The following is a 25,040-nucleotide window of genomic DNA, read 5'->3' as shown; positions in this document are numbered from 1 at the left end:
TGGCTCTTGCTCCAGCAGCTTAACTTTTCACTCCCTGAACTTTCCTGGTGGGTGTGAACCCTTCACCGCCTTGGCATCATGTGGCGGCCCGTGTTCACCTTGGCCTTCATTTCCTTCCTAAGGATACTACTCCAGCCTTGCTCTATCACCTTCAGTTTCGCATGGAACTTCACGACAGTACCTTTGTGCACACCGATGGCTCTCAGACTGACTGTGGTGTCGAGTGCGCCTTAGTCATTGGCGCAGAATTTTCAAGCATTGGCTTCTGTCACCAACTCTACAGCAGAGCTCTTCACCCTGTATGAGGCCACGCAGTACATCTGGCGACAGTTTTTTCAGTTGTCATATGCTCAAACTCCCTCAGCGCACTTCAAAGCCTCTGTGCGCTGTAGACTGGTCATCCCTTAGTGCAATGGGTCCAGGAAAACAGTCACTTGCTCACTCTTGGTGGAGCCACTGTGCTGTTTATGTGGGTTTCTGGTCATGTCGGTCCAAGAGGAAACAAGACTGCTGACCCTGCTGCAAACGCTGCAGTCCTTGTACCTCAGCCCACTGGTTCTTATATTCCCTCCGATGATCTCTGTGTTGCCATCTGTCAGGAGGCAGCGTCACTTTACCATCACCACTGGTCCTCCCTTCATGGGAATAAGCTTCATGTTATTAAAAGTCTCACCCAGCGGCTTGGATGGCCTCCTCTTGGCCCTCTCACCACATGGAGGTCATTTTAACTAGATTGCATATTGGGCACTGCCTTTTGAGCCATCATTTGTTAAGTGGCACTTCCCCACCACTTTTTACACATTGCACCCAAGTTTTAACTGTCTGCCATTTCCTGATGGAATCCCCACTTAAGCTTCCTGTCTGAGTTATCGGCCATTTTAGCAAAGGACACGCATGCTGTCGACTGTGTTTTACTTTTCATCCATCCTAGCAATATGGCTAAGGCCATTCAAATTTTAGTCTGTACCTCCGTTTCTTTATGGTGTATTTTATAGACCTTTCTCCATGTCCCTGTTTTTAGCTGTCTTCTCTTACATTGATTGGGATTGAGATGTAGTCGTTTTTCAACTCCTCTCTGTCTGTGTTCGATAGTTTTGACATGGGCGTATGTGACTCTGGTTGTTTTTGCTCCCTTAAAAAAATTCATAGGTGACCAGGATTCATTGGTTCTGAACACCATTGTCACAGGATGTGACACCTGGTGCTGTCAGTTCGATCCAGAATAAAAATGGCAATCGATGTCATGGTGTTCACCATCCTCCCCGCAACCAAAGAAAGCTGTCTGCAAAAATCCAAGGTGAAAACATTGTTGATCACCTTCTTTGACAATAACTGCATCATCCACAAGGAAATTATTCCTGCAAATCAAACCATTAATGCTGCATTTTACCGGTTTGTTTTGAACAGATTGCTACAGCATATCCAGCAGGTTTGGCCATAGTTGCACAAGACTGGAAAATGGATGCTAGTCCACAACAATGCACCCTGCACACTGTATGAGTCGTGTGCACCAATACCTGGTGCAGAAGATGGTAACTATTCTTGAACACCATCCGTACTCCCCTGATCTGGCTCCTGCAGGCTTCTTCCTGTTTGCCTACTTGAAGGTGGCCATGAAAGGTGAAAATTGTGTGGACGTGAATGCCATCAAAGATCATGTGACAGCCATTCTGTGATTGATTCCACAGGAGGCCTTTGCTGATAGTTTCCAGAAGCTGTACGAGCACTGTCAAAAGTGTGTTGTACCGTGTGGAAACTATTTTGAAGGGCAATAAAGAACATTTGTTTGTATCTTACGTTTTATTTGCTGTCTGATAGCATTCACCAAAATTTTTACACATACCATGTATATTAAGCTTGATATGTGACATGTACATATATAGAACTTAATATGGAGCAGAACGTGCAGTTAAATCTTAGCTCCGTTGTCAGGTCCCAGCTCAACCAAGCACCAAAAGTATGGATGATTGAGATTGTATTTAAATGTCACTGCTTCTTGTTTCACTCACAGCTATTTAAGCTGTACTTTTAGATTGTAATCTAATCACCAACTTGAAAATTGTTATATGTTCCGAACAAAAACCTCACTCAAAACACCAGTTTATACTGCCTCCCTGCAAATTGAAGTTACTGCACTTTTAGTGAAGTAATACACCAATTATTCCCATGTTGTTTTTGCAAGAGGCTCTTGCTCTTGTTTATTGTTGATAACCTCCTTCCGTTTGGTTTAATATTGAAGTTAAGCCCAGTTCAACACTTTGTTCAGTAACTTAACTATGAACAATGCTAAATAAAAATTAAGTTTTTTAGGCTGCCAGTCTTAGGAGACAAAGCACTTGTGGCATAAATTGTTCTAATTTAATACTTTATATATAAAAACAAAGATGAGGTGACTTACCAAACAAAAGCGCTGGCAGGTCGATAGACACACAAACAAACACAAACATACACACAAAATTCAAGCTTTCGCAACAAACTGTTGCCTCATCAGGAAAGAGGGAAGGAGAGGGGAAGACGAAAGGAAGTGGGTTTTAAAGGAGAGGGTAAGGAGTCATTCCAATCCCGGGAGCGGAAAGACTTACCTTAGGGGGAAAAAAGGAGGTAAGTCTTTCCGCTCCCGGGATTGGAATGACTCCTTACCCTCTCCTTTAAAACCCACTTCCTTTCGTCTTCCCCTCTCCTTCCCTCTTTCCTGATGAGGCAACAGTTTGTTGCGAAAGCTTGAATTTTGTGTGTATGTTTGTGTTTGTTTGTGTGTCTATCGACCTGCCAGCGCTTTTGTTTGGTAAGTCACCTCATCTTTGTTTTTATATATAATTTTTCCCACGTGGAATGTTTCCTTCCATTATATTAATTTAATACTTTGATTGATTCAGATCTATGGAGCCCAGGGCTCAAGAAACTTTACAGGGTGATGGATAAAAAGTTCTCAATAAACTTGCAGCATCTAATTTGGATAAAATGCCAAGTTTTTTTATGTAACAGGCACAACATATTTTTCAAAATTCCTGTACTTCAGGTGATGCTGATGTTAAACACAGTGATCAACAATAGTCCCTACAGACTAACTCATGTAACTGTTGCTACTCTCACAAGAATATTATAAATCCATAGCATTCTCAGCTTGAGATTATATTTTAATAGATCACAGCATTTCTTTTAATTTTCCTGTGTCGTTCATCTTGGAGTCAAGGTGCTCCTTGTCCAAATTGGTCCTAGCTCTGTAAATTAGACTGTTCAGCATAGTTGTCTTCTGAGCTGAATAGTGACAGCTGCAAGTTTCCATTGTCATTGAAATCACCATTCATTTTCAGATATAATAATAGCAATTATCTTCACATTTAGAATGACATTTAAGATTAGTTTACTTTCTTGAACCAGTCACATGACATGTGATGCACAGTATGCAGCAGTGATTTAATTTTGACATCCAAATACTGCATAGTGACTGTATTATTAAGAATTAAATAATGGATAGGCAGATTTGCCATAAATTATTCTATCAAGAACTAACCTAGCCATGGTAATTCCAGGTGATAACTTAGTACATAATTTCACTAGTCTTAAATTGAAGGTGATCATTTGAAACATCGGAGCCATTTAGGTTTTCACCTTGGTGACATTGTGGGAATGGAAGGGGAGGAAGTTATGTACACTGTACTGTGTGTGTGTTTAAAGGATACATTTTAATTCTTTTTTTTTATGTAACTGTTGATGACTTACATACATGTAATAAAAGAGTGTTTCATAGGTTTCCTTGGTAAAAGAGCTATTAATTATTTCTGTCCATAAACTGCATTATACAATCTACAATATAAACCTCTTTCACTATATTTTATATGATTCTGTTCTGTATATTTGTTTTTCCTTCTGAATGTGATTGGTAACAGTTAAGGTATTTCTGAATTACATATGTAACTGTCTTATTTTCAGGTGGGAAGCCAGATGATATAACAGTGCTCTTGGCAACAGTTACTATATGAGACTAATATCATTTAGGATGGTGGTGTCCACTGCACTGAAACATTTTGTCTTGTGCATTCAGACACATTAGGCATGTTATGTAGAAGTGTCTCATTGTCATGTTACAGTGTAGAACTAAGTAGAAGTGGCATTAGATCATTGAAGTGCTGATTGCGAGAGGTATTGAATTCTGACACAGATGAGTGGGTACTTCATATCTGATGTGTAGAATACTTGCTGACTGCTCTTTTGCAGAGACTGACAGTGGGTCCAGAGTAATGAGTAAAACTGATGCTCTTTAATGGAAAGCTTCCTAGCAGTGCCTGTTGCATTGTTTGTACTGTGTAGGGAGTGCATGTTACATTAATTTTTGTCATCTTTCATTTTTATATTTATACCCCTGCATGGTTACATATTAAAGACATTTTTGTGAAGACATCATTTATTATGCCTTTATGTGTCAGCTGTAATATCTGCAGATTCAGCTAAGATACATCAGTGCTTCACACTGTGATAGATTAAAAATTGTTATTCCTTTCCTGGAACTTTCCTTGAGACTGAATGGTATCATATTCAATGAAATATGTTATGCTGCAGCTTCAATGAGCTGCAGAAGTGATTTAAGTGGAAAATAAGACACAAGAAGTGATGTAAATGACAGAAAATGCAATTATGTAACAAACTGTGAAACAGTTAATAAAATAATTATAAACATGTCATGTACGATTTTTTTTCATATGAAGATTATGAACACCTGCAATTCAGAAATTGTCTTTGCATTAATAATATGCTGTAAACTTAAGATTTACATGCAATTGCCTGTATCTTAAGTTATTATTTGTCGTAGTTTTCTTCAAAATGTTTAGTTACATTGAAATTTTTATTGCTTTACGTTTTTCCTGGTGTTACATATTTTCCCCTTACTTCTCCTCCTCTTCTGCCTGTTTCATGTGTTTAGTTTCTGCTGCCAGGAATTTAAGCCAAGATAAAATTGCTAGTAGAGAGCTGTCACATTGCGAAATACCTTTGGTCCATTTGAACAAGGACAGCCCAAGCTGTTGTCAATAATAGTGTTCTTTCAGGATTACAGTCAGAGTAGTCATTATTTTGAAATAATTTAATTATGAAATTACATTTCTTAATTTCTTATGACATTTGTAGCTACTGAATTTCACTATATACAACAAAATAAATAGCTTATCCTGTCATGGCCATGACTACTCTTGGTGGAGCCTGATACTGATACTATGCCATTAAGAACTTCCCTAATAGCTTTGTATGCCTTTGCAAATATTCAGTCACCCTTTTCATATAACTGAATTTGTTAAGAAATGTATAAATGTAATCTAGCAACCTCCTCCTTGACTCTTCCCAGGAATCTGCCAGACAATGTTTTCTTAGGGGGATTGGTGTATAAGTAGTCCCATATTTGATTTATTTGCATTTAGATATACAAGCTGTTAATCAGTGTGTGAAATACAGGCAGAACCTTCTTGCTGCCTGACACCACATCCTACTATAAAGGCAGTCATGTACAACTCCAGGCAGACAGTACACAGCAGATGATTCTTCAACACAGTGACATGGTTAAAAAAAAATACATTCACAATGTAACTAACAAAGATAAAATAAAATATAGCAAAACTTCAGACATGGGACCTGCCACAAATGACAAATTACAGTTGAAATGATCTACAGAGACAGTGTTTTTCACTGAACAATACTCTACATTATATAAATGACAAAATTACAAGAGTTCTCTTGAATGTAAGTTCACTGTTCCAAACATCTGTAAAATATTTCAAAGCCCATGATTACCTTTTTGCAGCCCTTAATGTGTGCAAAAACTCCTATTCAGTAAAAATAAATATTGTATGGATCCTAATGTTATGCATATGCTCAAATTTGACTCCACATGGCAGTATCCATTTAGATGTCACTGCTGTTTGAAGTAGTAGTACGAGAGCATTCAATAAGTAATGCAACACATTTTTTTCTCAGCCAGTTTCAGTTGAAGAAATGTGGAATTTGTTGTGAGATATGGTTGAATATTTCCACTTCAGCCCCTATAGTTTCTTGAAGTTTAAATAGGTGATGGTGCTATACATAGCCTTCAAAATGGTGTCTGTAATTGAAGTGCTTTCCAAGCAAAGAGCTGTCATTGAGTTTCTTTAGGTGGAAAGCCATAGCATTGTAGACACTAACAGGGGCTTGCAAAATCTCTATGGATACCTGGCAGTGAACAAAGCATGGTGAGCCGTTGGGCAAGGTGTCTGCCATCATTGCAACAAGGTTGTGCAAACCTGTCCAATCTCCCACATGCCAGCTGGCCACACACAGCTGTGACTCCTGCAACGTTGGAATGTGTGGATACTCTTTTGAGGTGATTGACAGATCACAATCAGATGCCTCACAGCTCAGGTGGATGACTCTGTTGATAGTGCTGACACTTGTCCACCAGTTGGGGTTCTGAAAGTGTGTGTCCACTGGGTTTCTCGCCACTGGACAGAAGACCATAAAGAGCAGCGAAGGACCAAATGTTCCGAATTGCTTGCATGCTGTGAGGCTGATCATGACAATTTGTTGTCGAACATCATACACAGGTGATAAAACATGGTTTCATCACTTTGAACCGGAAACAAAAAGGCAGTCCATGGAGTGGCACCATGCCACTTCTGAAGAAAGAGTTCAAAGGTGCACCCTTAGCCAATAAAATCATGGTGACTGCCTTCTGGGACTCGGAAGTGTTTATTCTGTTTGACGTCCTCCCTCAGGTTACAACTCTGAAGTGTACTGTGCTACGCTCAGGAAATTGAAGGAATGACTTAAGCATGTTTGTTGCCATAATAGTGCAAATGAACTTCTCCTTCTCTATGACAATAAAAGGCCTCACACAGGTCTGCGCTCTAGAGAGGAGCTCATAAAATTTCATTGGACTGTTCTTCCTCATCCGCCCTACAGCTGGGATCTCGCACCTTCCAACTTCCATTTGTTTGGTTCAATGAAGGATGCACATCACAGGAAGCAGTATGTGAATGATGAAGAGGTTATTGATGTAGCAAGGCGGTGGTTCAGATGTCGTCCAGTGGGATGGTGCCATCAGGCATATAGGCCCTCCCGTTAGGTGGCGTAAGGCTATCGCATTGGATGGACATTAAGTTGAAAAACTGGATTTTGTAGCCATAAGAGTGTGGAATAATATGGTGTATTGGAATCCTGAATAAAATCAACCTGCTTTCAGATAAAAGTGTTGTATTATTTATCGAAAGCCACTCGTAGTTGTGGACTGAATCCAGCACTTTCCCGTCAGTCAAGTAGCTACAATACGTCACGTACTTCTAGTGCTCTTTCTTTAATCATATCAGTTGACTGATCGGGGTCAAGTGAAATGGTATCTCAAACTGTCCCCCACTCCTTCCGCAACAGATTGAATGTGTTGTATTCACTGTGAATTGTAGGCTAAACCTCCAGCCCTAAATCAGTCTTGCCCTATTTGTTAAGAATGCAGACAATCATTTCACTCACAGTGTGATTGAACTCTTGAATTTGATCAGGCATCCTTAAAGAAAAGTTGTGAGGAATTCGAGAAACATTAGAGATTTACAGACTTTTTCCATTCCTATCAGCTATTTTTTTCATGCCCTGACAAGGAAATTAAGAATGTAATTAATTCTCAGAAACAAAAACTTCCATTAGGATGATAATATCTGAAGGGTGTAATTAAAATTCTATTTTGCACCTACAATATACCCCTGATTATAGGGGGTAACGTGATGAAGATGATGTATGAATGATTGAACAAACACACACAATAGAGATATTTTCGAACCTGTGTTCTTTGTGTGAAAGTTTTTCCAAGTAGGCCTGTTTCTTCCTTAAAATAGTCTGTGATGCTGGTCTGTTTCTGAGAGGAGCTGACATTTTTTTGCAGGGCATTTTGAATTTTTCTTGCTTCAGTAAAGTCATTGTACTCAAACTCCCTCTGGCTTATATAATCCAGAAGAGTACCAACACATTGTTGTACAGTATAATGGCACAAGGACACTGTCTTCATCCGCAAATACACAACAGAAGAAAAAGAAGAAGAAGAAGAAGACAGTGAATGTGAAGCAGCAGTCATAATTTCGGCATCATTCAAGTACTGGAAGCCAGGTTCACATGCGTTGATCCTCAGCCACTCATTCAGGTTTTCTTTGACATATTCAAAACTGTTTAAACCTGTTGCCAGAGTCATTATATGTGCATTATTCCTTCATCACTGAAACCTTGTAAATCACTTACTTGGAAGAACTTTCTTCTATGATTGAACTAGTGTTCAGAACTTGACTTCCTGTCAGATATCAGAAATCCCGTTTATGGCATTTAGAATTCTCAGTGTCTTCCAGAATGGCACTAGATCATCCTTGTCAACTAGCATTTTTGGTAGACGCGTCCAAAACCACAGTTTTTCTGATGCAGTTTTCCATCACCTCGGCTACGAGAGTTCTGGAACCTGTACAGAAAATTGGAGTAGAGATCAACATAAACATCATTTCCTCCCTTTTTATTGCTAATGAAAACCACACATTGCATATTGTACCACAATACAGTGAGACCTTCAGAGGTGGTACTCCAGATTGCTGTACACACCAGTACCTCTAATACCCAGTAGCATGTCCTCTTGCACTGATGCATGCCTGTATTCATCGTGGCATACTATCCACAAGTTCGTCCCACTTCTCAATGGCGATTCAGTGTAGGTCCCTCACAGTGGTTAGTGGGTCAGTTCGTCCATAAACAGCACTTTTCAGTCTATCCCAGGCAAGTTTGATAGGGTTCATACCTGGAGAGCATGCTGGACACTCTAGTAGAGCGATGTCGTTATCCTGAAGGAAGTCATTCACAAGATGTGCACGATGGGGGCACGAATTGTTGTCCATGAAGATGAAGATGAATGCCTCGCCAACATGCTGCTGATATGGTTGCACTATTGGTCGGAGGATGGCATTCACTATCGTACAGCAGTTACAGCGCCTTCCTTGACAACCAGTGGCGTACATTGGCCCCACATAATGCCACTCCAAAACAGCCGAGAACCTCCACCTTGATGCACTTGCTGGTCAGTGTGTCTAAGGCATTAAGCCTGACTGGGTTGCCTCCAAACACATCTCCGACGGTTGTCTGGTTGAAGGCATATCCGACACTCATCAGTGAAGAGAACTTGATGCCAATCCTGAGCACTCCATTCAGCATGTTGTTGGGACCATCTGTACCGAACTGCATGGTGTCATGGTTGCGAAGATGGTCCTTGCCATGGACGTCGGGGACTGAAGTTGCACATCATGCAGCCTATTGCGCACAGTTTGAGTCATAACATGACGTCCTGTGGCTGCATGAAAAGCGTTATTCAACATGGTGGCATTGCTATCAAGGTTCCTTCGAGCCATAATCCATAGGTAGCAGTCATCCACTGCAGTAGTAACCCTTGGGAAGCCCGAGCAAGGCATGTCATTGACAGTTCCTGTCTCTCTGTATCTCCTGCATGTCCAAGCAACATTGCTTTGGTTTACTCTGGGATGCATGGACACGTCCCTTGTTGAGAGCCCTTCCTGGCACAAAGCAACAATGCGGACACAATTGAACTGCAGTATTGACCATCTAGGCGTGGTTGAACTACAGACAACACAAGCCGTGTACTTCCTTCCTGATGGAATGACTGGAACTGATCGGCTGTCGGATCCCCTCCGTCTAATAGGTGCTGCTCATGCATGGTTGTCTCCATCATTGGACAGGTTTAGTGACATCTCCGAACAGTCAAAGGGACTTTGTCTGTGATGCAATATCCACAGTCAACGTTTACCTTCAGGAGTTCTGGGAACTGGGGTGATGCAAAACTTTTTTTGATTTGTGTATAATGGGAGTTACATTAGGACCCTGTTTAAAATTACTTGATAGTTGATAGTATTACCACATTGCCCTCCCCAGTGGATTCACCACTCTTTTGCAGGTTTGTGCTTGGCTACCATTGGGTTCCACCCTTTGCAGCATCTTTTCCCTTCCATGCTGCATGTCTGTCCTCTTGCTGTTTTTTATTTTTTCCCCTCCCTTGGGGAACATGTCTGGGCTGTTTTTGGAAATGTATTCTGCATTTTTGGTAGTCAATATCAGAATATTCTCCACTGTTTTTTCATTCATTTTTTCTTTCTTAATTCACCTTCTCCTATCCTTCCTCCGCTTCTGTGTTTGTTTCCTCTTTTTCTTCTTCCTCCCTGTGTGCTTCTGAAAGCTGACCCACACATCTCACGCATAACAGGTGACTGGGGAACGCACGATTCCCAGCCCTTGGTTGACAGGTAGAGTTTTCGCATGTATACGCTGGTGTAGGCCGGGTCCAGGGAGGGGTGATTGCCTGAGCTGCTGCTAGCTTCCCAAATTGCTCATTGTTCCCTGTGTCAGGTGTCCCTTTGGGACACTTTGTCCAGTGTCATCATTACAACCACACTCGAGAGTCCCATTGACACCCAGCCAAATGTGTAACCTGTGGAAGGGATGCTCACAAGGGCGATGGTCTGCCTCCTTCTCCCAACTGCAATGACGAACATGCTGCCGCCTTCCATGATTATCCCATGTATTATGCACGGACTGTCCAGGAGATGTGGGTGAAGGAAAACGTGCTTTACCTGTTCGCTCACTAATTGTTGGCTAGTTGGAAATCCATTGTTCTACCATCTGACTCCTACAGTACTGTTCTTGCTACATCTTGCACCACAAAGGACATGGCGATGCAGACATGTGACCTCAAATTTAGCACTGCGGTTGTGAATCACCCAGTGTCATTGTAGCGTCCCCCTCTCCTCCTCCAGCCGTGCAACAGCCACCAAACTTTCGCCTCACGGGGCAAGGTCACCAACTACACAACTGGTAGGCTGGAAAGGACAGAAGGAATACTCTGAAGACTTCCTACAGCCCTCCAGCCAACAAACATCATCTGAGTCTTCCTCTGCCAACTGGAAACACTCAGTTGAACAAAGGCAAACAATCTTCTCGTTTGTTGCCTTTAAGATCCTCTTAGACAGTGTCGCCAAGTGATACCCTTGCCCGGCCAATCTTTGTATAGCTAGCGCACACCACCAACCGTTTTTCTGCCCTGAACTCTGCAGGCCGACGGAAGAATGCCAATGCTTCTGTAGACCTCATGGAGCAGGATCCCCCTGCCTCTGTGACCTGTAGCAATGAGTCTTTGAAAGCTGGTACTCGGCAGCCGCCAAGATGACACCCCTTCATTTTTTCCTCATCATGACTCTCCTCCAGTGGAATGTTCATGGTCTTTGATCCAACAAAGAGGATTTACAGCTGCTCCTAGAATCACAGCATCCATTTGTTCTCTGCCTTCAGGAAACACAATTGCATTCTCACAACCGCTTTGAGCTCTTGCATTCCCCCCCCCCCCCCCCTCCTCCCCGTGCCCTCCGTGCGCAATACAGTATTCCATCTCATGGGGGAGCCATGCTGCTCGTACGGGATGACATTCATAGTCAAAAGTCAACCCATCTCCCTGACTACTTGTCTTCAAGCTGTTACAGTTCACCTTTTCCTTCCTCACTTGACCTTTTCCCTTTGTACTGTTGACATCCCTCCATCATTCGATGTCTCCATGGCAGACTTCCTCCAGCTTATTGGGCAGCTACCTCACTCCTTTCTTCTGCTCAGTGACTTTTAATGTTCACCATCCCCTTTCGGGTTCTCTCAGAACCTGTCAGAGAGGTGACCCCTTGGCTGACCTTCTCAGTCAACTTAACCTCTCCTGCTTTAGCACAGGAACATCCACGTTCCTTTCAGACTCCATGCACACCTATTCCCATTTGGATCTATCCTCCTGCACTGCCCAGCTTGCCAATCAGCTTGAATGGTCCGTTCTCTTTCATACATAATTGAGTGATTATCTCCTGTGTGCTATCCATTTACTGATACACATCCCACCCACGTGCTCACCCAAATGGCAGGTTACTAAGGCTGACTGCAGGGTTTACTTCTCCCTGGCGACCTTCGACAAACACAATTTCCCCGGTCGTTATGATCAGGTAGAATATCGCGTGAACGTTATCTTTACCACTGCAGAATGTTCCATTCCTTGCACTTCCTCTTTACCATGCTGTTTCACAGTCCCTTCATTGACTGAGGCATGCCGCGACACCATTTGCATGCGGAGACATTTTGTCCGCGTTTTTAACTGTCATCCTGCAATGGCAAACTGCATTCATTATAAACAGTTGTGTGCACAGTGTCGATGCATTCCTTGGGATAGCAAAAAGGCTAGATGGATTTCATTCACTCTTTTGACAGTTCCGTCATGTAGACCGAACCAAGATCCATTCCCCAATATCCGGCCTTACAGTAGCAGACAATGTAACCTTGTCCATATTGCTATCTCCAACACCTTGGGCCACCATTTTGTGGAGATTTTGAGCTCCTCCCACTATCACCCTGCCTTCCTCCATCGGAAATGAGTGGAGGCGGCTCTGGTGATGTTCTTCTCTTCCCAGATTCGTGAGTGCTACAATGCCACCTTTTCTGTGAGGTAGCTAGATCATGCTCTCACTTCATCCCGGTCCTCCACCCAAGGGCCAGACGCTGTTAACATTCATTCAGATGATGCATCACCTTTCTCTTGTGGGTACGCACTTTTTACTTCATAGCTACAACTGCATCTGGGCAGAGGTCACGTTTCCCAGGTGCTGCCATGAAGCACTATCATACACACGCCCAAGCACGGTAACAACAAACACCTTCCTTCCAGCTACCTCCCAATTTCTCCCACCAGCTGTGTTTGCAAGGTGATGGAACATGATTCATGCCCGGCTGGTAGGGTGGTTAGAGTCTCACAGTTTACTAACCACTGCATAGAGTGGAATTCAAATGTGCTGTTCTGCAGTTGACTTACTCGTCTACCCATATCATGCATGCTTTTCTGTGGAAATCCCAGGCTGTGGCCATGTTTTTCAATTTGGAGAAAGCCCACGACACCTGCTGGAGGGCAGGTATCCCCCGTACTCTCTACATGTGGGTCTTCTGAGGCCGCATGCCCCACTTTGTTTTGGAATTTTAAAAAGACAGAGTTTTCAAAGTATGTGTGGGTTCTGCCTTGTCGGACACCTTTATCCAGGAAAACAGTGTGCCTCAGGGTTATGTCCTGAGCATCGTCCTCTTTGCTATCTCCATTAACCCTATAATGTCCTGTCTCCCGCCGGGCATCTCCAGCTCCCTTTTCATTGACAATTTTGCCATCTATTGCTGTTCTCCAAGGACCTGTCTCATTGAGCAGTGTCTTCAGCGATGTCGTGATTGTCTTTACTCATGGAGCATTGACAATGGCTTTCATTTTCCCACTGACAAAATCATTTGTATGAATTTCTGGTGGCACAGCTTGTTTCTTCCACTGTCTTTACATGTTGGGCCTGTTGCTCTTCCATTCATTGAAACTGACATTCTTGGGGCTCATGCCCAATAGGAAACTTTCTTGGTCATCCCACATCTTTCCTGGCAGCCAGCTGTATGCGGCCCATCAATGTCCTACGTATCCTCAATTATACTTCCTGGGTAGCTGTTCGAAACGAGCTTCTTCTTTTGTACTGTTTCCTTCTTCATTTGAAACTAAACTATGGGTGTTTCGTTTGTGCGTCTGCTTCCTGCAACTTTCCTGGTGGATGTGAACCCTTCACCACCTTGGCTTCGTGCAACAGCCAGTGTTCACTTTGACCTTCATTCGCTTTCTAAGGACACTACTCCAACCTCACTCTACTGCCTTCAGTTTCACAACATTCACATGGAACTTCATGACAGAAGCTTTGTGTACACTGATAGCTCATGGACTGTCTATGGTATTGGGTGTGCCTTCGTCAGTGGCGCCAACGTTTTTCAGTATTTGCTTCTAGAACACTGCTCAGCATTTACAGCAGAGCTCTTCACCCTTTATCAGGCCACGCAGTTCATCTGACAATGCACGCTTTTTCAATTGCATCATCTACTCACTCTTAGTTCCCTTACAGCCTCTGTGTGCTGTACACTGTCCATCCCTTAGTGCAGCAGGTCCAGGAAAGCTGTCACTTGCTCACTCTTAATGGGATCATGTGATGTTTGTGTGTGTTTCTGGTCACATGTGTCTGACAGCAAATGAGGCCACTGATGCTGCTGCCAAGGCTGCAATCCTCGTATCTCAGCCCACATTCCCTCCAATGATCTTTTATGTTGCCATCTGTCAGCAGTTGGTGTCACTTTACCACCACTGGTCCTCCCTTCATGGGAACAAGTTCCAGGTTATTAAGCCTCTCCCAGTATCTTGGACGACCTCCTCTCGGCCCTCTCGCCTCGAGGAGATCATTTTAATTAGGTTGGGTATTGGGCACTGTCTTTTTAGCCTTCACCGTTTAAGTGACGCTGCCCCACCACTGTGTACATTGCGCTCGACTTTTGACAGTATGCCATTTCCTGACGGAATGCCCCTTCTTTAACTGCTTACATTCTCATTTGTGTTTGCCCTTACATTCTCATTTGTGTTTGCCATCCGAGTTACCAACTGTTTTAACGAATGAAGTGCAGGCTGTTGACCATATTTAACTTTTTATCTGTCGTAGCAATATGGTGCAGGCCATTTAATTTTTAGTTCAGGACCTCTGTTTCTCTATGGCACATTTTATAGATCTTTCTCCACATCCCGGTTTTTTTAGCTGTCTTCTCTTCCATCAACAGGGATTGATGTGTAATTGTTTCTAACTTCTCTCTTCGTCTTCATGTTCTACAGTTTTGACATGGGTGAGTATGATCTTAGTTGCTTTTGCACCCTAAAACAAAAACATCAGCCACTGGCTACTGCTCTGTTATAGGTAATGCACAAACACAGCAAGTTACTTCACAAATGCTGTCAATTCGTAATGTGGAGCAATGTCAGAAGTGGCCACTGTGAGATGATTTGTTAATGCTGACCAATGAGTGAACTGAAACATGAGACGTGTTTTGTAGCCCTGAATTTAAACTCGTGAAGTACAATGTATCCGAGAAAGTGGGGGTCAGAAATCTGCATCAGAACTAAAAACATGATCACTTTGTTCATGGCTATTAAAGCTAATATCTATGAACAAACTCAAGACACGAAACACTCAATTCCAGCAAACTGTAATATCTTACTGTCACTGGTTACCTGGCACTATCCTCTCACTGCCTACCGAAGCTGCCACTTTACCAACTGAAGAGCAGTCCTCATTGGCACTTGGTTGTAGGTTATAGGTTCCATAGGTAGATTCCAGCTGAAAAAATGATAGGTAGAAAAATAAGAGCGAATAAAAAGTCAATACGATGTTGAAAATGATGTGGCAAAGAATTAGAAATAACAAAAATTACTTTTACACCAATTGACTCAAAAAATAATAAACTCCTTTGATTAGATTTAGAAATTAAAAAAAATTGTCACTTGACAAGGTTAGAACCTACAACCTCCTACATTGCAGGTTAATGCGCTAACCGTTATGCTATGGAGCAACATTGAGTCAGTATGTCATAATTTTGACTATCACCACCCAGCTGCAATGATGAATTGCAGCCTCCAAAAACTTGGTTTCATCCAGTGTCTTGTGGTGCTTATATAATGTAAGGTGATCTCTGTGATTATGATAACTGCTTATGTGACCATGAATCACATGTTGCGTGGAAGAATCCAGTAGTGTTTAGTTAGAGCTGGGTGTGAAATGTGCGGTTCATTAGTGTCATTGTTATGTGCGTGTGTTGTTTTGGTGTGGTTATCATGTATGATGAAATACAAAATAAAAGTGCCTGACACATGACTCAGGATTCGAATACATCAAGAAAGAATGCCTGACAAGGAATTGGAAGTGAACTGACAAATTGTTGTGGCAGTTCGGTAGCGGTGAACGGTTTGGGCGTGACACTGAGCGCTCTGATTGAAGAAAATTAGCTCAAATTCATGAAGTGCCAACTATCAAGTAATTTTATCAGAGTATAATTGCGATGAGACCATCATCAGATACAAGAATCCTCTCACTGAGATTTGAAGGGATGCTATCAAGCAATAGGACAGCCTTTTGTGGCAGTATTTTCTCTTCTAGAAAATGCTGAACTTGGGGTTCAAAATGGGTGCGGAACCAGTTTGTGAAAAGTTCAGTATCCATCCATGCTTCTTTCTGGTTGTCATGACAAATGGACAGAGAGAGATCCTTAGCTGTGATATCCTGGAATGCACAAAGTTTTTATTTTATTTTATTTATTTATTGTTTTTTCCAGTCAGCAGTAGTTTCACTTTATGGTTGCTAGTAGCAATTGTGATACACAAAATTGTAGTGTTCATTAGACAGCTGATATCCAGGAGCACAGACTTTGCTCTTAAAATCAAGGATTCTGGTTGGTTGATATTTCCAGTACTCATGACTTTCATTTGCATTATAAATTTGGTCTGGTGTGAAATTTTCTTCTTCCACAAATTTGTGGAACTCTTCCTGAAAAGAATCAGCTGCTGTGACTTTTATACTAGGCTGCTGTCCTTGCACAATAAGTTCGCGAACCACCTGATGTTTGAATCTGGTGTGTCATCCAGATGAGGCATTAAATACTCCCTCTAACCCTAGAGCTCCGTGAAAAAAAAAAAAAATTAACTTTTTCGGCATACATCACGCCTGAAACAATGACATCTTCTGCTTGTTTTTGGCTAAACCATTGCAAAAGAGCTGCATCTAATTCATCAAATGTAGATCTCTTCATGCTTTCTCATGCAGATGGTCCAGAACTAGAATTGTGTTTTCTGACAAAACTCTGTATTTTCTGCTTATTCTTTTTAATGTCACCAACAGATTGCATTCGAGTACCATAATCAGCACTTAGTTTTGCAGCAGTTTCCCCTTCTCAAATCTTTCAATTAATTCCAAATTTTCTTTTAACTCCAATTCATATTTCCTAAGTTTCTCCACCATCTCTTTTATGAATTTTTTAAACTTGTTCTGTTGACACTTACATGCTTATTAACATTAGAAAACTTAGTTTGTTTTCATTTTACACAGAACAGGTTGTCCGATAATAATGGAAATGGTATTCTGTTGTCATTTGGCAGTTGTTTAAACAATGGAAATAGCACTTATCGTCATGACTGTGTTGCTTATTGTTGTTTGCTAGAGAAAGATATTGCATTTTTTTTAGGTATAGGAATAATCTGCAAACTGGATAATCTGCACACAAATATTCGGGAGTACAATGTATGTTTGGTGCGTTTTGTCACAAAAGTAGCACTTTAGTATCACAGGTGTCCTCTTTTTTTTTTTTTTTTTTCTCCAAATGTGCTTAAAATAGACTACTATGAGAAACGTCTTACAAGAAAACTAGTAAGATAGGTACTGGTGGATTTCACTACTTACCGTCATTTCTAAGATACTAGAAGAGACTGTGCTAAAGAACACACACATGCCTTTCCCAAAATTTGACACTCAGTTTCAATTTGAATTTCTTAAGGGATACACAAATCAGGTTATACAAAATCTGAAAGACAGAATATTGACAACTGCGTAACATTTTCTGTGGCTTGTCCAAAGCATTGCATTGTGCAGTTAACAATATTCTGTTGGAGAAACTCAAATATAATCATACTAAGAATCTGTGTTGTTTTTAACCCTGTTTCACTAAAAGTATGCAGTGGTAGAATGAGAAACTCAGTAAGTGGACAAAATAAATAAATAAATAAAAGTCTTCAGTGTGGAGAAATAACAAACATAGGTGTCGGTACCTGTTTGAATTACCGTGATTGACAGTTTAACATCTGTGTGTGCTTGTAGGCTGAATAAGAGAAGTAGGCTTGTCTCAGCTTGATGGAATAATTTATTCACGAAACCCTGCAGTCAGAACAGACAATATTACACTGCAATTGATAACTCGTGCGAAGGAGTGAGAAAAGTTCAGTACGGTAAATTATCTCGTATCTAACACACTTGGATTCACGCTTTCGCCACAGGGTAGAACGTGGAAACAGAAATCAACAATAAAAGAATAAAACACAGAACAAATGTTGCTTGTGTATAGCATCTCTGGCGTCCAGCAGGAAAGTTTCGCAGCACTGTACTTTCAAACACCCGAGCATGTCAGCACTGGATGATGAGAGAAGATGCCACATCAGCCCCCATGGTGGAAGTGGAGCGTCATTCCAAATAGCCTGCTGGAAAATTCACATGTCGTCCTTATCTTGAGGTGCATGGTGGTGGGTCAACTGTGGCCCCTGGCTGCGTCGGCAACGACGTTGTCGGAGTGATTGCTGAGTGAGGCGGAAGTTGTGGTAGGTCAGGTGTCGTTGCTTCTGGAAAGACGTACGCTGGTTTCACGTGGTCAATGGAGACTGTGGTCAGTTTCACATTGATCAAGATATCCAAGGTCTTGGTTTCTCTGGTTATGACACAGTGTGGGCCAGAATATGGTGATTGAAGCGAGGGTTTAATACCTTCTGTTCGTAACATGACGTGTGTGAAGGAGGATAGGTCACGATGGACAAACGTGGCAGGAGTCCCATGTCGGTAAGGTTGCTGCAGACAGAGGTGAGCCACATGTTGTCACAGTTGGCGGAGAAATTCCGGCTGGTCACCCATAGGGTTCGGGAGAGCGTCGGTAGTGACGAATTCTCCCAGCATTAGTAATGCTTCGCCATAAACCAATTCGGCTGAAGAAGCATCCAGGTCTGGCTTGAATGTGCTTCGGAGTCCAAGTAATACCATAGGAATTGCTTTGGTCCATCTGGAGTCATAACACATTAGGGCAGCTTTTAGGGTACGGTGCCATCGCTCTATTAAACCATTGCTGGCAGGGTGGTAGCTCGTTGTCCAATGGTAAAGTGTACCACAAAATTTTGTCAACTCTCAAAACAAATCAGATTCGAATTGATGTCCCCTGTCCATCGTAATGTGCAGCGGCAACCAAAACATGACACCCAGTGTGTGATGAAGGCGAATGCGATAGTTTCTGCCATAACATTGTCCACTGGTGCAGCTTCTGGCCATCGAGTGTACCGATCAATCATCGTAAGTACATAACTGTGACCATCAGATGATGACATTGGGCCAACAATGTCAATGTGGACATGTGTGAATCGTGCTGTCGTGATTGGAAAGCTTCCTACCAGTGAGTGGACGTGGCGATTTATCTTGGTACGCTGGCATTTCAAGCAGCATCTCGCCCATTCGCGGCAGGCCGTTTGCATTCCAGGCCGCACATAACGCGTTGTTACTAATCGTGTCGTAGCTCGTATGCATGGGTGACATAAGTTGTGCAGCGAATGGAAAGCGTCCTTCCGAAATTCCAGAGGTAGGAAGGGTCTCAGCTTCGATGTGGACATGTCACAATATAGCTTTACGTCGCTTCCAGGAATGTCTACCAGCTGCAGGTCCAGCGCTGATTCACCATTTGACAGAATCGCTTGTAATTCCGCATCAGCTTGCTGTGCTGCAGCGAGGTTGGCGTAATCGATCGTATTGGCAATGCTGCTGACTCTGGACAAACAGTCGGCCACTACATTGTCGATCCCAGATACATGACGCATATCAGTGGTAAACTGAGAAATAAATATGAGCTGGTTGTGTTGTCTGGGGGAACAGTTCATGTTGTTCTGACGGAATGCATATGTTAGTGGCTTGTGATCCGTAAAGATAACAAAGTCACGTGCTTCTAGTTGTGGTCTGAAGTACCTGATAGGTCCGTATATGGCCAGAAGTTCTCTGTCGTATGCGCGCCAAAGTCTTTGTGAGGTTGTCAACTTGTGTGAAAAAAATGCGAGTGGCTGCCACGTGTCACTACATTGTAGCTGCAACACAGGATTGACTGCGGTCTGGCTAGCATTGACTACCAGTGCTAATGTGCCGGTAGGATCTGGATGTGCCAGCAGGGCTGCGTTGGCGATGCTTTTCGTGGCTGCTTCCAATGCGACAGTCATTTCGTGAGTCCAAGTTATGGGTGCGTTACCCTTGGCTTTCGGACCAGTTAGCGCTGCGACTAAAGGTTCCTGTAGCTCAGGAGAGTGTGGCAAATGGCGGTGGAAAAAATTTAACATCCAGAGGAAATGCATTAGTTCCTTGGCTGTAGCAGGTCTTGGAATGCGCGAAATGGCTTCCACCTTCTCAGGTAGTGGTAGCGATCCTGCCGCAGAAATTCTATGACCGAGAAAGTCTACTTCAGGCTGACCAAAGACACATTTTGAGGTATTGAGCACAATTCCGTAGTGTTCCAATCGCTTGAATACTTCTGTTAGATGGTGGCAATGTTCCTCAGGCAACGACAAAAAAAACCAAAATGTCGTCCACGTATGCAAACGCAAAAGGTAAACCCTGTGGCACAGAATCTATGAAGCGCTGCCATGTCTGTGCGGCATTCCTCATTCCAAAAGTCATGAACATGCTTTCGAATAACCCAAAAGGAGTGATGATGGTTGTCTTTGGACTGTCACATTCGGCTATAGGTATCTGTGTGTAGGTCTTTGCACAGTCTAACACAGTGAACACTACTGAGCCACTCAATGCGTAATTGTAATCACGCAAGGGTACAGGATAATGATCGGGTATTGTCCGGGTGTTCAGGGCTCTATAATCGCCGCATGGTCTCTGTGCACCCTCCTTCTTTGGCACTAGATGTAATGGTGAGGACCAAGGGTTGTTGGAAGGCCAGATTACACCTTCGCGCAACATACAGTCAAATTCTGCCTTTGCTATTTTGAGGCAATCTGGGGCTAAATATCCCGGCCTGCAAGAGGTAGGAGGTCTGTCAGTAGTCTCAATATAATGAACGGTATCATGTCTTTCCTTCCCCCTAAGGAATGACGAGATACGTTTGAAGTTCTCTAACGCTATAGATACAGCAATAAGGAATAGCGCAGTAGGCAGTACAGTTGAAGAGGAATGGACATCTCTAAAAAGGGCCATCACAGAAGTTGGGAAGGAAAACATAGGTACTAAGAAGGTAGCTACGAAGACACCATGGGTAACAGAAGAAATACTTCAGTTGATTGATGAAAGGAGGAAGTACAAACATGTTCCGGGAAAATCAGGAATACAGAAATACAAGTCGCAGAGGAATGAAATAAATAGGAAGTGCAGGGAAGCTAAGACGAAATGGCTGCAGGAAAAATGTGAAGACATCAAAAAAGATATGATTGTCGGAAGGACACACTCAGCATCCAGGAAAGTCAAAACAACCTTTGGTGACATTAAAAGCAACGGTGGTAACATTAAGAGTGCAACGGGAATTCCACTTTTAAATGCAGAGGAGAGAGCAGATAGGTGGAAAGAATACATTGAAAGCCTCTATGAGGGTGAAGATTTGTCTGATGTGATAGAAGAAGAAACAGGAGTCGATTTAGAAGAGATAGGGGAGCCAGTATTAGAATCGGAATTTAAAAGAGCTTTGGAGGACTTACGGTCAAGTAAGGCAGAAGGGATAGATAACATTCCATCAGAATTTCTGAAATCATTGGGGGAAGTGGCAACAAAACGACTATTCACGTTGGTGTGTAGAATATGTGAGTCTGGCGACATACCATCTGACTTTCGGAAAAGCATCATCCACACAATTCCGAAGACGGCAAGAGCTGACAAGTGCGAGAATTATCGCACAATCAGCTTAACAGCTCATGCATCGAAGCTGCTTACAAGAATAATATACAGAAGAATGGAAAAGAAAATTGAGAATGCGCTAGGTGACGATCAGTTTGGCTTTAGGTAAAGTAAAGGGACAAGAGAGGCAATTCCGACGTTACGGCTAATAATGGAAGCAAGGCTAAAGAAAAATCAAGACACTTTCATAGGATTTGTCGACCTGGAAAAAGCGATCGACAATACAAAATGGTGCAAGCAGTTCGAGATTCTGAAAAAAGTAGGGGTAAGCTATAGGGAGAGACGGGTCATATACAATATGTACAACAACCAAGAGGGAATAATAAGAGTGGACGATCAAGAACGAAGTGCTCGTATTAAGAAGAGCGTAAGACAAGGCTGTAGCCTTTCACCCCTACTCTTCAATCTGTGCATCGAGGAAGCAATGATGGAAATAAAAGAAAGGTTCAGGAGTGGAATTAAAATACAAGGTGAAAGGATGTCAATGATACGATTCGCTGATGACATTGCTATCCTGAGTGAAAGTGAAGAAGAATTAAATGATCTGCTGAACGGAATGAACAGTCTAATGAGTACACAGTATGGTTTGAGAGTAAATCGGAGAAAGACGAAGGTAATGAGAAGTAGTAGAAATGAGAACAGCGAGAAACTTAACATCAGGATTGATAGTCACGAAGTCAATGAAGTTAAGGAATTCTGCTACCTAGGCAGTAAAATAACCAATGACGGACGGAGCAAGGAGGACATCAAAAAGACTCGCTATGGCAAAAAAGGCATTTCTGGCCAAGGGAAGTCTACTAATATCAAATACCGGCCTTAATTTGAGGAAGAAATTTCTGAGGATGTACGTCTGGAGTACAGCATTGTATGGTAGTGAAACATGGACTGTGGGAAAACCGGAACAGAAGAGAATCGAAGCATTTGAGATGTGGTGCTATAGACGAATGTTGAAAATTAGATGGACTGATAAGGTAAGGAATGAGGAGGTTCTACGCAGAATCGGAGAGGAAAGGAATATGTGGAAAACACTGATAAGGAGAAGGGACAGGATGATAGGACATCATGTGTTCCATCATTTCTACAGAATCCAAACTGATCTTCCTCGAGGTCGGATTCTACTAGTTGCTCCATTCGTCTATAAAGAATTCGCATTAGTATTTTGCAGCCGTGACTTATTAAACTGATAGTTCGGTACTTTTCACATCTGTCAACACCTGCTTTCTTTGGGATTGGAATAATTATATTTTTCTTGAAGTCTGAGGGTATTTCGCCTGTCTCATACATCTTGCTCACCAGATGGTAGAGTTTTGTCAGAGATTGGCTCTCCCAAGGCTGTCAGTAGTTCTAATGGAATGTTGTCTACTCCCAGGGCCTTGTTTCGACTCAGGTCTTTCAGTGCTCTGTCAAACTCTTCACGCAGTATCATATCTCCCAATTCATCTTCGTCTACATCCTCTTCCATTTCCATAATATTGTCCTCAAGTACATTGCCCTTGTATAGACCCTCTACATACTCCTTCCACCTTTCTGCTTTCCCTTCTTTGCTTAGAACTGGGTTTCCATCTGAGCTCTTGATATTCATACAAGTCGTTCTCTTATCTCCAAAGGTCTCTTTAATTTTCCTGTAGGCGGTATCTATCTTACCCCTAGTGAGATAGGCCTCTACATCCTTACATTTGTCCTCTAGCCATCCCTGCTTAGCCATTTTGCACTTTCGTGTTGACCTCAGGCCAATGAAATGATTGAGCAGCACCATGAGGATGCATGAAATTAATCATGGCATATTTTTCTTCACATGAAACTTCACAGATATTTCCTATACACCATTTTCCATCATAAACGCAACCAACATACTGGCCAGGCTGTAGTTCATTAATGGCAACATGTTTAGTAGCAACTTTAGCATGTTGCTTAAGATTTGATATAAAGGACAATGTACCATTCGATACTCTGTGAATCTTAAGTCACTTTTCATCAATTGGCACAAAATGGTGATGGTCTGTTGTACCAGACACTGTACATCCATTCTCAAAATGTTTCTCTTGATCAATTTTTGCATCTTCAATAATTTCTTTTTTAATATAAATAAATTCAATGCCATGAAGATTTTTTTTTTTTTTGCAATGTTCAAACAGATCAGTTGGTGTTAAGATTTGGTCGTCAATTGGTCGTTGAAGGCTAGCTCTTGCTGCTAAACGCTTAACTGTGCCCCCAATTCCGTCACATGCTGATTTCCCATGGCTTGTTCCAAAAAAATTCCATTCTGAAGTAATGCCAAAATCTTTTTGATGATGGCAAAGATTTAGGAATGAATATGCTTAATTTCTTTAAAAATGCACGTAAGGGATTTGATCAAGTACGTTAAAAACACATGCACTGCAACTGTGTCATGTCGGAGGCAATCACTATTTATGCAGTAACTGACACTCTTTAGGTCTTCATTACCTTTGTAGTAAATGACAAATGGATGTATTGTAGCTTGACTATTTTCCCATTGGAATCACTGCACTGCGTCTTGGATAATAAAGGAGTAATTTTCTGCAAAATCCATTAATATAATCAATTCTCCTGGTTTGAGACCTTCTTTAGTGAACTGCAAATGCTTGCTCTGACGCTTTGCAAAGTGGCAGTGAGTAGAAAGGGCCGACAGTTTTGTAACTAATAGTTCAATGAATTCTTCAACTGTCATTTCTCTGCTTTCAAGTGTATCTCTATCAGTGTGAATGCATTATTTGAACTGAATTGTATCCTCAGCATCAATATCTGCAACAGCACTTTCCAAATATTCATTTAGAGCTTCTGTTTCTGGACATACTTCATAGTGATGAAGCATGCAATCCTTTGTTTCCAAATTACAGACAATTTTGCTCAGTAAAATTTTGTATTCTTCCTTCATTGGGCTAGTTGCCAACATTAGTTTCACATTCTGATGTATTGTGCAGACACAAACTGAATGTGAACCAGCTGTGCCTACAGTCACACGCCACTTCGGCCTTAATTAACAAAATTTGGAAAATCCAATTTCAGGTCCATTTTTATTGCGGTACGCAACAAACATTTCTTTTAAGTTGCTCAGTAGTAAGTATTTCTGTTTTTTAGTCTTTTCTCCATCTATCCGAACAGTAATACAGCAAAATGAATATTTAAACAATGAAGACATAATCAACAAAATTCCAAATTTTAGGCGACATTTTTGCACCTTACCCAAAGAGACACCAAAAAGAAAATAAGTTTTTCTAATAGAATGAAATGTGCTCTGTTGAATGGTGTTACTGAATGTAATGTGGTAGGTGTCCATTTTGAGATACATGACTTTGAACACATGATACATTCATGTTTTTTAGCAAATTTACAGGATGGTAGCACAACAATTAAACACACAAGCCGGGCCAAAATTTGTGATATACTAAGCATCCAGAAAGACAGTAGTTTGGCAAATGACCAGGTCCATAGCGCACTTTC

General features: G+C 41.9%; 1 protein-coding gene and 1 long non-coding RNA gene across 2 annotated transcripts in view; one reads left to right on the top strand and one right to left on the bottom strand.

Annotated features, from left to right (window-relative positions):
* The window catches only part of LOC126464471 (protein phosphatase PTC7 homolog), a 125,659-nt gene extending 120,977 nt beyond the window's left edge, over positions 1–4,682 (top strand). Inside the window, exon 5 of the mRNA XM_050096237.1 lies at positions 3,934–4,682. Coding sequence (XP_049952194.1) covers positions 3,934–3,983 — 50 coding nt within the window. The 3' untranslated portion in view covers positions 3,984–4,682. The remainder of the gene's footprint in view (positions 1–3,933) is intronic.
* Positions 1–25,040, bottom strand: part of LOC126464514 (uncharacterized) — a 44,956-nt gene that overhangs the window by 18,021 nt on the left and 1,895 nt on the right. Inside the window, exon 2 of the long non-coding RNA XR_007585965.1 lies at positions 15,137–15,242. This is a non-coding gene — a long non-coding RNA (uncharacterized LOC126464514). The remainder of the gene's footprint in view (positions 1–15,136; positions 15,243–25,040) is intronic.

The sequence above is a fragment of the Schistocerca serialis genome, chromosome 1 (genome assembly GCF_023864345.2).
Source record: "Schistocerca serialis cubense isolate TAMUIC-IGC-003099 chromosome 1, iqSchSeri2.2, whole genome shotgun sequence".
NCBI lineage: Eukaryota > Metazoa > Arthropoda > Insecta > Orthoptera > Acrididae > Schistocerca > Schistocerca serialis.
Note: the sequence above shows the minus strand (reverse complement) of the source record. Positions and strands in the feature narration are given on the sequence as shown.